Source organism: Rosa rugosa, chromosome 1, assembly GCF_958449725.1.
Source record: "Rosa rugosa chromosome 1, drRosRugo1.1, whole genome shotgun sequence".
NCBI lineage: Eukaryota > Viridiplantae > Streptophyta > Magnoliopsida > Rosales > Rosaceae > Rosa > Rosa rugosa.
The window spans coordinates 17,453,444-17,468,905 of record NC_084820.1 but is presented as its reverse complement, the minus strand read 5'-3'; the positions used below and the strand labels follow the sequence as shown (position 1 = coordinate 17,468,905).

General features: G+C 36.8%; 2 protein-coding genes across 3 annotated transcripts; one reads left to right on the top strand and one right to left on the bottom strand.

Moving 5' to 3' along the window:
- Positions 1-484: 484 nt before the first annotated feature.
- Positions 485-4,451, top strand: LOC133727433 (uncharacterized). 2 transcript variants are annotated; one of them, XR_009855179.1, is made up of 4 exons: positions 485-2,109; positions 2,827-3,202; positions 3,484-3,552; positions 3,755-4,451. XR_009855179.1 is itself a non-coding variant. In XM_062155014.1 (2 exons), the coding sequence occupies exons 1-2, from the start codon at positions 1,911-1,913 to the stop codon at positions 2,970-2,972; spliced, it is 345 nt and encodes a 114-aa protein (XP_062010998.1). In that variant the 5' UTR covers positions 485-1,910; the 3' UTR covers positions 2,973-3,206. The 2 variants fall into 2 exon arrangements, 1 of the variants encoding a protein (XP_062010998.1); XM_062155014.1 differs by lacking the exons at positions 3,484-3,552; positions 3,755-4,451 and having other exon boundaries at positions 2,827-3,206.
- A 167-nt stretch (positions 4,452-4,618) lies between these two features.
- Positions 4,619-6,137, bottom strand: LOC133715776 (protein FAR1-RELATED SEQUENCE 5-like). Its single transcript, XM_062142461.1, has 2 exons — positions 4,682-6,137; positions 4,619-4,632 (listed from the first exon to the last, which is right to left on the bottom strand). Exons 1-2 carry the CDS (start codon positions 6,135-6,137, stop codon positions 4,619-4,621), a joined length of 1,470 nt encoding a protein of 489 aa, XP_061998445.1.
- Positions 6,138-15,462: the final 9,325 nt, after the last annotated feature.

Genomic DNA, 15,462 nt, shown 5'->3' with positions numbered 1-15,462 from the left:
TCTAATCAATAAATCTCTTAGAACTCAAGCTCCCTATTGTGCGGTTGGTTCTTTGGCCGCTGTGTGCAAGTGTATTTGATCTTCTATGTCAGATTCTCCACAGCTAGCTTCACTCTTCTGAACGAAGGCAATGTACAATAATGAAATGACTCAAATGATCTGAATGCACACCTAAGCACATTTTCACTTTTTAATTTGCCGGTTCTAGCTAGTATATAATTGAAACCCAAATATAGATCATACGTACTGTAATCTCATTTGGGCACCAAGATTTGAATTGTTGCAAAGGAAAGCCATACTGGATCAGCTGCTTTAATTTAGTTGGTACTATATATAATTTTACCCCAACTGGCTGTATATATATATATAGATATTCAGCAACATTAAATGTAGATGTAGAATGGTGTTCACCACTTACTGAAATCTTTCAATGTTTTCTTAGATCAGTGCAAAGTCCCAAAGGACTGAATGTTAGGTCATGATGTCGAGTACATTATCGGCAAGTCACCAAACATTCAGACCTTCTTGCCACACATGATTCAGTGGTAACATTGTTTGGTAGGTGTATGGTGGCAAAGATGATGATCGATTTGCTTCTTCTCATACACTGCCGACAAATCGTAAAAGGGGAAGTTGAGGTTTCCTTTTTCTAACATCGTCCCATAGCCTTTTGTTGGCGATTCATAGACTGACATACTTCCATGATTCCATCGGCTTTGAGGGAAGCGACCATAGCTTGTGTACCTTCCATGCCGTGTGAAGTAGGGTTTAGACCCCAGGCAACCCACCTCGACTGATCACTAGCCACGGTTTGCCTGAAAGTCAACTTTCTTGCTCTGCTAGGGATTCTTTGCCCTAGCCGTCAAAATTGATCGAGTCTGCAAGATGATGACAGAGGAGACGATGGCTCCTCCTATACTTTCTGAGGAGGTTGTTGTGAGCCTTGTTGGAGGAGAGGATGCGATCCACGACTTGTTTTTCTATTTATGTGGCCGGCTCTTATCCAAAAGACGGTGGTGATCCCGTCGTTTTCGGCGACGATCTCCAACGTTTGGGGATTAAGAGAGAGAATTCTGATTCGACAGGAGGAGGAGGACATCTTTGTCTTCCAATTCAAGGATAGGGAGGTGAAGAATCGGGTTCTTTCAAGAGCTCCATGGTTCTACAACAACTCTGTGTTGCTGCTGGCAGATTATGATGGTGTTTCGGCTCTCGATGCGGCACCGCTGCACTTTCTTGAGGTTTAGGTGGCGGTGAGGGGTTTGCACATAGCTATGCACAACGAGAAGGCGTTGACGCTGATTGGCCGTGCTCTGGGGACTGTCGTTCTGGTTGACCAAGGGGGTGTGCAGAGGAAAGACACGGTTTAGAGGATTCGTGTGATCCAGGACGTTCGCCGGCGGATATGGGCGCAGCGGAAATTTGAGTTTTCGTCGGCGGTTTCGGTATGGGTGGAGCTCAATTACGAGAAGTGTCATGGGCTTTGCATGGCATGTGGATTCTTCGAGCATGGAGATGGGATCTGTGATCAAAGATTTGAGGGGGAGGCGTGGCCGCTGGTGGTGTCGGGCCGAGACGAGGTGGACCGTGGGTTTGATTCGATGCGTAACTCGCCAGCTTCTGTGGCAATAGTCGGTGGGCCGGGATTGACTCGTACGGCGTCGGCGAGGCTGTCGATGTTGGAAGGACGAAAGGCGCCTGTGGAGACGGTAGCAGGATCAAAGGCTATGGCTGCTTGTGGAGCGGCGGTCTTTCCATAAAAACTGGTGAGAAGCCCTAATTTTGAATTAGGGTTGACCGCTGGGTTGACTGGGCTAGGGCTGCCGGGTTTTGGGCCGGATACTGATGGGTCTACTATTGGGTCAGAGAGGCAGGTATTAGGGTTGGGCCTCAATGCTAATGGGGCATATATGGAGGATTCTGTTGGGCTTTTTTCTAGTGACAAACACTCAAGGGCTTTGGGTGTGAGAAAGAGGCAATTCAAACCTAGTTTGGCAATTATTCTGTGGGAGTTTCAGCTGGGTGAGTTGGTGGAGGTTTCGGTTTCTATGGGGCCAGCCCCGAAGAAAAAGGGCAGTCCACGCAAACGCATTCAGGCAAAAGCTACAGGTAATAATGCAGGTGCAAATCTAAGCTCCAACTCGGCAGGGAAGGAGCTGGTTATTGTTTAATTGTTATTTTTAGGGTTTAAGCTTGTGTGAGTATGATTCAGTTTCTATGAGCCTTCTATGACGTTTCTAATTTCTTACTTGTACCACAATTGCATGATTGGCAAGTGAGGGCTAGTTGAATAATTTCTTTCCGTAGGAGGCGAAACTTTGTCATTCTTGGATAGGCTTGCTTAAATGTGAGCTACCTAATGATGTTAATTAGTTTGCTTTAGCTTAGATAGGTATTGCCAGATTTTCTTGCCTGAATTTTTATGTAAGTTTTGTAAGTTATGGCCTTTTGGCTGTTAGTTATTGAATAACAATCAACTTCTATTCAAAATATATATAAATATATATATATATATATATATATATATATATATATATATATATATATATATATATATACAAGGATGCTCCACTAAGGACGTCCGTTTTTTGAAAAAATGCGGATGATCAATAATGGCTGTAGGATCTGGCTTAAATGAGCCTCAACGGCTATGATTAAAACAGGAAAAAATGGGTCCATTTTAATGTCATACGGGTGGGTTTTTAAGGTCATAACTCATACGGGCGGGTTCTAAATGGTTTTAAATGGATCGATCTGGATTAGAGTTTTTTTTTTTTTTTTTGGTCAGTTTGGGTATTTTGCTTATGAAAATTGGTTGATCTTTAGGTGGAACCAAAGAGAAGGAAGGGGATGTCAACAAACACATCACACACAAGAAGAAGAAGAAGAATGAAATTACAATGATCAAAGGAGAGAAAGCTGAGCAGGAAATATTGCTGCACAGGGTAGATAGTGCTGCTAGTCACATTTGAACAAGTTCAAGTGCAGCCAAGGTTAATAGAACAGACTGAAGCAAGCATGCTCCTTGTGCTAAGTGCCAAGACAAAAGTCTTGTCTGCCACACACATTGTATTTGGCATCTCCACAAATCTTGTCTGCCATGCTTTTGGCTTCTCTATGCTTGTACTCTAGTTTAAATATCTGTTCACTCTTGTAATCAAAACCAACAATTAATTCAAGCAAATCTCATTTCTCTTCAAAGGTAAGACCAGGAACTTCATCGATCACATGCTATGTTTCTGTCCAAATTTCTTGGCATTAAGCATATCAAATTCCATGTACATGGTCTGTGATTGCATAGCTTTTGCAATTATTATTAGCTGGTTTGAATGTGTTTCATATATTAAAGTAGTACAGTATTGTAATTTGTTTTCACTTGTCAGTTGCCAGCTTTGATCACAAGAAAAATGAGTACTATATGTACTAGTCTACGTACATGTGTTTCTATATTTGCTTCTCATAATACCTTTGTTGTCTTTTAAGGAATGAAGGATTCTCTCAAGAAGATTAATTAAGAAGGAATAAAGGATTCTATCAATTCGAATATGAGAGGTTTGTTTTGCTCACTCTGTTTTTCTCTTAGAATTCAGTAATCCAAACTATTCTTCATACATTATCTGATGAAGATATCATAATTGTAATAGTTACATAGCACTGGAATGATGCAAATCGCATTTTTTCTGCTCAACTATTTCTTTTTTTATACTTTGCTGCTATGCTGCAAAACCAAATCATAAAGTCTCTTCAAAAGCAGGGAAAACTTAATTGTCATTATCTTCATCGAAGGAACTGGAGTCCTCATCTTCATCAGCTGATATTGGCTCGTCATCATCTTCCACAAAGGAACCTGACTCCTTGTCCCCAGATTTGTCAAAAAGAGAACTACATGAAAATAACAACAATTAACTACAAAACTATATATATAAAAAAAGAAATGATACAAGGAATAAACAAAGTATTTCACAACATTACCTATCTTTAGCCGTACTAAGTGCCGGGCAATTTCGTTTATCATGTAATTGGCCATACAAACCACATCCATGACATTTCCTTGTACTACTTCTCTTTCTCTTTGTGTTCTCCTTTGTTTTCTTAAGCCTTTTTCCAGAACCCTTCGCTTTGATTTCATTTGGCTCATTATACCTATGTTGAACATCACTTGGCAGCTTCTTACCAATACTCACACTTTCACTACTATTGACTTGCATTTGTTTGAGCTTATCAAGCACATTGTCAAGTGCCTCGAGAAACATGGTCTGAGCTTCATCAGGACTTGTAAGGACTTTGTCAATAACAAGTGAAGCATGATGAAATAATTTACTACGCTTCACCACCAATGCATTTGTATCTGTTATCACCAACCCATCTAGGTCCTTAACTACAGCAGCATTTGCAACTTTAGTCCATCTCTTCAAAATGTATTGGTCAGGCAAGTAATCTACTTCCTGAACTTTCAGCAAATATGCCAAGATGTGCTTACAAGGGATTCCTTCACTTTGAAATTTTTTGCAAGTACATGAAGCAAGATCCATATGCTTGTCATAAACAATTTCCCGATCCTTTTGAATCTGATCACTTCTTTTCTTGACCAAATACACTCTTTGATTGTCATCCTCTCTCATAAGTTGAAACCTGTAATTGAAAAAGCTAATATAGAACTCACTTTGAAATTGTTGGAAACATGCACGAGTATAAATTCCAGACATTTGAGATTCCATAGGATGAGGAGTATTCAATTGAGGCTCTTCATTCGCATCAATATGGGTAGAAACTAACTCTTGATGACGTTGATGTACAAGTCCTCTATTAAAGCGAATCACAAAGTCTAGTAATGAATTTTTGTGGTCAACATAGTTCTTGAAAAATGAATGACAACTTTCAGCACGTTGGCTACTTGACATTCCAGCCGAGAAAATGTGATTACAGTATGCAGGCACCCATGATGCTCGAATGTCATAAATTGATTGAAGCCATCCATTGTCACTTAAGCTACTCCTCTCAACAACTTCCTTCCACTTCTTATCAAATTCTCCTGTCATCTCCGAGTTCCATACACAGCTTCTAAAGGCATCATAATAATCATTACATTTGACAGCACCTATCTTTTCAGAAAACTTATTTAATATGTGCCAGCTGCAATACCTATGGAATGTGTTAGGAAGAACTTGGGCAATGGCAATCTTCATAGCAGGATCTTGATCAGTAATTATCATTTTTGGGGGACTTCCTCCTGGCATTACTTCTAAGAATGTATTGAGTAGCCAAACAAACGACTCTGTGGATTCATCACCTAAGAATGCACAACCAAACATAATAGTCTGGCCATGGTGGTTAACCCCTAATAGTGGTGCAAATATCAGCCGATATTTGTTAGTGTTGTATGTTGTATCAAAGATAACTACATCCCCAAAGAAACTATAAGCCCTCCTGGAGGTCGCATCTGCCCAAAAACAATGTTTGATTCTATTTTCATTGTCTTCCTCTATCTTGAAAGTGAAAAATGAATTCTTCTCCTGCTGTGATAAAAAATGAGCATACAACATATCTCCATCATGTCCCTTCAACTCTTCTCTCTTATCTCTTCCATAATTGTATATATCTTTCCCTGTGCAACCCATATTCTCAATTCCTCCTGATTGAACTTCAAGCAAACTGATTTGTTGGTGGGTAGGAATATTTACCAATCCAAGTTCCATGGTTAAGCATTTGGTAGCATTTGAAACTTGACGATGAGATGGTAACAAATGAACTCTCTCTGGAGTTGTCAAAGGATGGTTATGAGCCTCCGTAAATTGGGTGACTACATATATGCTAGATCTCTTCACAACTGCAATCTTTGCTAGACAACCTGTTCTTATAATCCCTTTCCGTCTTTTTGGCTGAGGCATTTTCTTCTTTGTATGCCCTTCTTTGCGATAACAAAATTCTTGTCTTATAATTTCAGAACCATCTTTACTCCTGGCAGTAGTACTTCTCCGAACACTAAACCCAGCTTCAAAAGCATACTTGTTGTAAAATTCAAAAACTTCATCTAGTGTTCTAAATTCAAGGCTTTTTGCAGGCTTCAACACATCTGCTACTTGAGGAGTGTACACATTGGTGGTCTCAGCAGAACATGAATCTGACCATAAATTCATTGCCTGAAACATAGTCTCTGTCCTATATTTTTTCATTGTAAAACAATCAAACCACCTAAAATTAAACTGCATAAACTTTACAATTTTATAATCAAGGCAGTGAATGAATGGCAAACGGCAAACCAATTAAACTAGATTGATAATTACACATAGAATCCCCTGCATGAAGACTAGATTGATAATCAAGGCAATAAATGAATGACAACGACATCAACTGAATGGATACTATTTCAAACACAAAGACCCATATATGAATGAAGACTATTTCAAACACAAAGACCCTTATTCATAATCATCCAAAAAGCAACGACGAAAACCCTTAGTTTTTTTTTAGCTTTTCTCTATTCAAGGCCCCATCATCTAATCTAAGACCAAAGTCAACAGAGAAAGAAGACAGTAAAAGGTTTTGTAATATACCTGAAATAAAAGAGCCTTTGTCCTTAAAACCAAAGTGAATTTCCCAGTTTTCTCTCTCCCTCTTCAGAAACATCACAGGAAATTAAAGGAGTTTAGAGGTAGAGGGAGTGAAAGAAGAGCGGGAATAGAAGAGCGGGAGTTGTTGGCGGTCTTATTTTCCACCCGGGTCATATCCATTAAAACCCACCCGTATGACATTAAAATGGACCCATTTTTTCCTGTTTTAATCATAGCCGTTGAGGCTCATTTAAGCAGATCCTACAGCCATTATTGATCATCCGCATTTTTTCAAAAGAACGGACGTCCTTAGTGGAGCATCCTTGTATGACGTTTAAGCTTGTGTGAGTATGATTCAGTTTCTATGAGCCTTCTATGACGTTTCTAATTTCTTACTTGTACCACAATTGCATGATTGGCAAGTGAGGGCTAGTTGAATAATTTCTTTCCGTAGGAGGCGAAACTTTGTCATTCTTGGATAGGCTTGCTTAAATGTGAGCTACCTAATGATGTTAATTAGTTTGCTTTAGCTTAGATAGGTATTGCCAGATTTTCTTGCCTGAATTTTTATGTAAGTTTTGTAAGTTATGGCCTTTTGGCTGTTAGTTATTGAATAACAATCAACTTCTATTCAAAATATATATATATATATATATATATATATATATATATATATATATATATATATATCAACTGTGCCAGGGGAGGATGGGGGTTGAGTCCTATTCGAAAAAAGAATCTTCATACTTTTGATAGAATAGGGGGGTGTATTCATTTCAGTCTACAAGATTATTTTGTATTTTAAAAGTCCATGGGTATTCAATTCAGATTTTAAATAATCTTTAAAATCTTGGTGTATTCAATTAAGATTTAAAAACTATCCTTTAAAAAAAAAAAAAAAAAACCCTTAGCCCACCTTACTCTTACATATGTCAGTGAAAATCAAACCCATAACTTTTATAATGTTGGAATTATAACTTACCAACAGGTCACAGCTCATCGACTTAAAATTATCCATTCAAATATGGTGATATTCAAAAGTATAGGGATGTTTTAGGATTTTATTAAATGTTGAATTTTGGAGGATTTTATAGTGCTTTTTATACATATCTAAACTCAAAGACAATCCAGCCACTTCCTAAGAGATTTTGATGGATTCTTTCTCACTCAAAAAATGAAGAAGCTCTTCCTCAAAAAAAAAAAAAAAAATGAAGAAGCAGTCTTTAATAGAAGTCACTCATTCATTTTGTCCTAGACCCATTTTCCCACTATCCTCCTCTACCTCTGCTCCCATATAATAATTTTTTTAGTTTTATCACTATACCTCTAGAAGCCTTTCCTTCTAGGTAATGAAGGTAACTTTTAATGATATTGTTAAGACGATACATCCACACATGTTTCTTTTCTTTTGTAAATTAGATATGAAATAAATTATGTCATTAGTTTACTACTTTATTTTTTGTATAATATTTTGGCTAATTTAATATTATAAAAAGATGAAAAAATCGATGCCTAAGGTCGAGGTAATGAGTACTTGAAAATCAAGCATGATATACAAATGTGAAAGACTTTGAAGGAGATATGAGTCAATAGTTAAGATTGCAAAGGCCAAACTAAGGAAAACCTACTTTTTACTACCTCTAATGTTAATTCTTCTTTTCTATTTCTAATTAGATCGACTCGATAATTGAATTTTGTTTAAATTTATTTAAGTGTGCAAAGGATATGCAAGTATGAAACTAGAAAATCACATATTTATTGATGTGTTTTTTCAATAATTAGAAGTCACTAAATTGTTTTGGTTGTCATAGTTAGTTGCCTATGAGTCTCTAACATTGTAGAGGATTTTATACCTTCTTCAGGTATAAAACTTTTTTGTTTCAAGTAGTGATTTTTTTTTTTTTTTGAGGGGCATGAGTATTCGCACAACTTTACAAAGAGATCATCCATACAACAGAGCCTAAGCTCCCAAAGCACATAAATGTTGCTTTTGCCTTTTCGGCCTAACTGGGAGACAAATCCCTAACAAAGAAAATCTATTCTAGAGCTGCCTGCACATTTAAGAAAAAGACGATTAGCCTATACAACATAAACCTTGACTAAACTGAAGCTACAAAAACATCATAAGGACTTGTAAAATCTAAAATCTAAACAAATACTAGTATATCAATCCATTAGAATCAATCAGAGTCCATATGGAATTTAAACAATCCGTGGATTAAGTAAATCCATAGATTATAAAAACTCAAACAGAATCTTTTAAAATCTGAACTGAATACACCCCCCCCCCTAAATTTACATAATAACAAGACCGGACTGACGGGTGCCAATTAAGAGATTAATACAATAAAGTAATAATGTTATACCGGCAATGCTTTTAATAAAATTATCTTAGCGTCAAGCTATGTGGCAAGGGTCATTTTCAACTCTTCGATTCGCGAAAAATTCACTCAAGCTTAGATTCTTGTCCTAAACAAAATATTTCAACTACATATGAATTGACAACCTTGTTAGAAAACAAGGATAGTAAGCAATGGATCGATCCTTGAAAAATAAAATTTGATTGCAGATTGATATAAATAAAGTTACAAAATAGGATTGCAAAAGGGTTTCAATCCTAATATAGGAGTGAACCAGAGTCTTAATCCTAATATACGAGTGAATTGAAAGTTACTCATAAACTAATGAAATAAGTAATAAAGTCACTGACTTGATTGAGATTGATAGAGGCTTGCTTGTAGCAATCTTCTAAGACAGAATTTCATCTCTACTCTTGAGCTTGTAATTCTTGAACGTCTTGTAAAACCATAGTTACATGCTCACAACATATGCACAACAATCATAAAAAGATCAAGGCTTACCTTCAGCAATAACAGACATGGATTCCATCTTATGCAACTGCTTAACTCGATCACTGAATATGGTCTTCTGTTACTTACCAACTTGCTTCTCAATGGACAGAACAATATGCAATAGTCGTGGTAGTAATCAGGGACCAATTCATCTGTATATATATGAGACTTAAACCTCAAGAAGCTTCCCATTAAAGCATTCCTTGTCGGTTTAGGTTTCACTGTTAGATTCCTAATGTATCACAACTTGTAGCCTTTCTTGTAGACTAAGCAATGGATTACTATTCTTAATGAATTGATACACTACTTCATTAAGTCACTAGTATTGATTCACTGTTTGTATCCATGTTAAACTAGGATTGATATTAAGCTAATCATCAATTACTTTATGATGATATGTGTTATGTCCATATTTGGTCTTACAATCTCCCCCTTGGACTTACACATATCATGCTCGATGATTTGCACCAGAGAACATCAAAACCTACTTAACTTACTGAAGTGCGCGCCAGATAACAAACTCAAATCGAAAATCCATTCCAACATGGTCAGATCACAGTTACTTATGCAGAGCAAGAAACAGTATACATTTTAACAAAAATGCAGAGTTTCAAAACCACTAACACAAGCTTCTGCAATCCACATATGTTCAACCAGAAGTGATACAATATATGTTAATGTGTATCAACAAGTAAACATATATTAGATCCTACTTTATGTTTCTAAAACCAGAAACTCAAGCAAATTCACTGAACACTGATGGCTTAAAAATATTGCTTGAACCTTAACATCATGCTTCACATGATTTAAGCCATCTGATAGCAAGTATAACTTTAAACACAAAATCGATAATTTTCAGAACATTCAACAAAAACTGCAGCAATAACCAGAATCTGAAAATACCTCAAAATTTATTAATAATAAAATCTGTCATTACAAATAAGTTGTGATAAATAAAGTCAAAAGATCACAACTAAAAAATACAAGAACTCAAAAACCTTAGAAATTTAAATTGCTCCAACTGGATTAACTCTCTACTGAACCTAAGCATCTAGATTAGCTAAAACTCCAATGCTGGCTGTATGTTTCTGGAATGCTGCTACTGACAAGGCCTTGGTGAAGGGGTCTGCTAGCTGTGAATTCGTGTCAATGCTCAAAACAGCTATCTCACCATGCTTAACCCTTTCTCTAACACTGTAATACTTTAAATCAATGTGTTTAGAATTATTTGATCTTTTACTGTTCTTGCTAAAGAAAACAGCTGCTTCATTATCACAATAAATCACAAGTGTGCCTGCCACAATGTGACTTAACACTTTGGTCTGCATCAAGAAATTCCTGATCCAAAGTCCTTCACACACAGTTTCATATACTGCAATAAATTCAGCTTGCATGGTGGAGGTTGAAACTAGTGTTTGCTTCATGGTTTTCCAAGCAACTGCACCTCCTGCTAGCATGTACACATATCCACAAGTTGACTTCTTGGAGTCTGGATAGTTCCCTGCGAAATCAGAATCTGAAAATCCAACGAGTTTCAGATCCTCCACTTGCCTATAAACTAGCATATGACTTTTAGTTTTCTGCAGGTATCTCAACACTTTCTTCCCAGCTACCCAATGTTCATGGCCTGGATTAGACTGGAATCTCGATAAAATCCCTACTGCAAAAGACAAGTCTGGCCTAGTGCAGAATTGTGCATACATGAGACTTCCTACAAGTCTAGCATAAGGCTTTGACTCCATAATTTCTTTCTCAACATCACTATTAGGACTTTGCTTCTTGGTTAACTTATCACCTTTGGACATGGGAACTTCTCCAGCTGCACACTTTTTTCCATACCAAATCTCTTCAAAACTTTGGTAATATAATTCTGTTGAGACAAACCAAGTAGTCTTTGTGCTCTATCTCTTTTAATCTCAATACCTAGTACATAGGACGCTTCTCCTAAGTCTTTCATGTCAAAATTCTTTGACAGAAAGCTCTTGGTGTCTTTAAGCAATTTAAAGATACTGCTAGCCAAAAGTATATCATCGACATAGAGTACTAGGAAAATAAAATTGTTCCCAACTGTCTTCAAGTAAACACACTCATCAACAAGATTCTCTGTAAATCCAAAAGTAGAAATCACAGAATCAAATTTCTTGTACCACTGTCTAGAAGCTTGTTTAAGGCCATAAATTGATTTTCTTAACCTGCATACTAAGTTTTCACTTCCAGCTTGCACAAAACCTTCTGGATGCCTCATATAAATCACTTCATCTAGTTCACCATTCAAGAAGGCTGTTTTAACATCCATTTGGTGCAGCTCCATATCAAAATGAGCCACTAAAGCCATGATTATCCTAAACGAGTCTTTTGTAGAAACTGGAGAAAAAATCTCAGTAAAATCAATGCCCTCCTTCTGTGTAAAACCCTTGGCAACTAATCTTGCTTTATGTCTCTCTACATTGCCATTTGCATCTCTTTTGGTTTTGAAAACCCATTTACAACCTATAGGTTTCTGATTAGGGTCAGGTTCAACTAATTCCCAAACTGCATTTTGGCTCATGGAATCAATTTCTGCTTCCATTGCTAGCTGCCATTGGTGAGATTCATTACTTTCAATAGCCTGGTTAAATGTAGTTGGATCATTGTCCTCTGCACAGTCCATTTCAATTTCTGCTTCTTGCAGATAAACAATGTAGTCACTATCTTCCCCCCCCCCATAAGTTGGTTTTCTTGCTCTCTGTGATCTTCTAGGCTGAGGGTTGACAGGGACTTGATCAGTTACTTGACCAGTGACAGTTACTTGGTTAGTTACTTGACCAGTGACATGGTCAGTTACTTGTCCAGCGACAGTTACTTGGTCAGTGACTTGACCAGTGACAGGTACTTGACCAGTTACATGGTCAGTTACATGGTCAGTTACATGACCAGGTACAGTTACTTGGTCAGTTAAATGGTCAGTGACATGACCAGTTACATGACCGGTTACTTGATCAGGGACAGTTACGTGGTCAGTTACTCGACCAGTGACTCGATCATTTACATCTTGTTCTAACGGCAATACAATACTTATATTCTCATCCGACACAATTTTCTCAAAATCTGAGGTTAAATCCTCAAGGTTTGTATTGTGAACTCTTTCACTTAGAAACTTTACTTGATGTGTTTCAAAAATTCTAGGTGAATGATGAGCAGAATATAATTTATAGCCTTTAGATTTATCTGGATAACCTATAAAATAGCAACTAACTGTCTTAGGATCAAGTTTATTCAAGTTTGGATTATAAATCCTAGCTTCTGCATGACATCCCCAAACATGGCAGTGATGAAGACTAGGTTTTCTGCCACACCAAAGCTCAAAAGCAGTCTTTTCTATAGCTTTGCTAGGTGTTCTGTTGCAAATATAATTTGCAGTTTTTAAAGCCTCACCCCACAGAAATTTAGGCAAACCTGTTGTACACATCATACATCTAACCATGTCCAAAAGAGTCCTATTCTTTCTCTCTGCAACACCATTCTGTTGTGGGTTATAGGGTGTTGTATATTGAGCTTTAATTCCATTGTCTTGCAAAAACAAGGCAAATGGACCCTTTTGTTGGCCGGATTCAGTGTACTTGCCATAGAACTCACCCCCTCTATCTGATCTTACTGTTTTGATTTTCTTTTCTAGTTGATTTTCTACCTCAGACTTAAAGATTTGAAAAGCTTTCAATGTTTGTGCCTTTTCTGAAAGTAGATAAACATAACTGTATCTAGAAAAATCATCAATGAATGTGATAAAATACACATTCCCACAGATAGTTTGATGCCTAAATGGTCCACATATATCAGTGTGTATGACTTCTAATAAATTTTGGCTTCTATATGCAGTCTTCTTTCTAGTATTAGTTATTTTTCCCTTAAAGCATTCAACACAGTCTGTTAGATCAGAAAAATCAAGTTCATTTAGGATGTTGTTTTTCACCAAAATTTTCAGTCTCTCTTTTGAAACATGGCCAAGTCTTCTATGCCATAAAAATGCAGACTTTTCATTTAGTTTGGTTCTTTTAACACCTGTTAAAGTGCTAGTACTGTTGGTGTTATTTTCAACAAGTAAAATTTCTTGTTGAGCCATTGAACAATTTAACTGTAAATAATCATTCATAATAACACCAGAACCAATTTGAACAGAATTTTTAGAAATAAGAATTCCATTACTATCCATAACAAGTCTACAACCAGATTTTACTAAAAGAGAAACTGAAACCAAATTCCTTCTCATGGAAGGTACATAAAAAACATTGTCCAGAACTAATAATTTTCCTAATCCTAAATCGAGCTTTAAGGTTCCAATAGCCTTGACTGCCACTCTCATGCCATTGCCTACACACAGGTTCACTTCATCACTTTTTGGGATTCTCCTCCTTATGAATCCCTGCAAAGAATTAGTAATATGAATAGGTGAGCCTGAATCTATCCACCAAGACTGTGGTTCAACATTTATAAGATTAATTTCTAAGGAAAAAACTGTATTAGAAAAAATCTTACCCTTTTTGGCTAACCAATTCTTATAGCCAGTGTAGTCCTTTTTCATGTGTCCTACTCTTTTGCAAAAGTAGCACTTGAACCTGAATGGCCTGTTTTCCTTGGCCACTGCAGCTGTTGAACTCTTAGTTATGGCTTTGGTAGGCTTGAGCTTATTCTGGGGCTTTTTCCTTTTAGGCTTCTCAATGAGGTTAATGGTTGTAGCAGGTTCCTTTTCTTCCTTGATCCTAGATTCCTCATCCACACAGATGGATATAAGTTCATCTAGAGTCCAGTTTCCCTTTTGAGAGTTGTAACTGGTCCTAAGATGACTAAAATTGTTAGGCAAGGAATGTAGTGCATAATGCACTACTTGCTCATCCCTAACCCCCATTAAGAGTTCCCTGAGTCTGCCATTTATATTGATCATCTTCATAATCTGCTCTCTAACTCCCCCTGAACCCATGTACTTCAAATCATGAAACTCCTTGGTTAGCCTAGCTGCTTCTGCTTTTTCACTTTCTTTAAACTTAGCACCTATGAGTTCCAGAAAATCAGATGCTAGCTCAGGCTCTTCTATACTTCCCCTGACAGTCTTAGACATAGATGTTCTGATGAGGTTCTTAGCCATTCTATTGGATCTATGCCACTTCTTGTAAAGGTCAGTATCTTTCTTGGTGCTCTTTTCATTTAACTCTTCAGGCTTATCCTCAGTAAAGCAGTAGTCTATGTTCTCATGCATTCCCATATAATTTTCCACAAAGTCTAGCCAAGCTCTATAGTTGGTTCCAGTTAACATCAAGACACTGTTCAAGTTCATGTAAGAGTTACCTAAGGAGCAAAACAAAAATTCGAGTGAGTTCTCAGTTTGTAAAGAAAATATGTTTAAGTTTTCTGTGTTTTATTTAGCTTTAAGTAACCAAAACAAGAACATACAGAAAAGCTAAACAACCATACTTGCATTCATGTCAGTCCATAACAAAAAAACAATGTTAAGCAACACTTTTGAGCAGAAGCATAACATCCTGGAGTTCTTTATCAATATGCCATGTTTAATGAAAACAAGTTATCCAAAGAAATTTATCCACATCTTTAGACAGAAGAAAAATTTCTAAGTATCCGTATTTATTTTCATCAAGGATGCATACTGCTGTTTTGTATTCTAAAACCATACTTAACCACTTCTTTGGAAGATAAAACTGAAGCATAGTTTTAAAACACAAAACACAATTTCAGTTTTGTTACTCGATCAGGTACAGTTACTTGGTCAGTTACTTGACCAGTTACACGTACCTGATCAATGTTTTCTGCCAACATCAATGAAGGATGCTTTGTGCATCATAATCACTTATGCCAACAGAAAACCACAAAACATATGAGCTCTTTTACTTTACATTCTATCCAGATTCATCCTTGTAAGAAAATTAAGCTCTTGTATCTGTCAACTTTAACAACGTGTAAACAAAATCTGGGAGATTTCTGTTCTTCATACAATTTTACACAATCACAGATACAATACCATATCATCAATCAATTCAACATGCATATTCAAGCATAACCAAAATTGATTC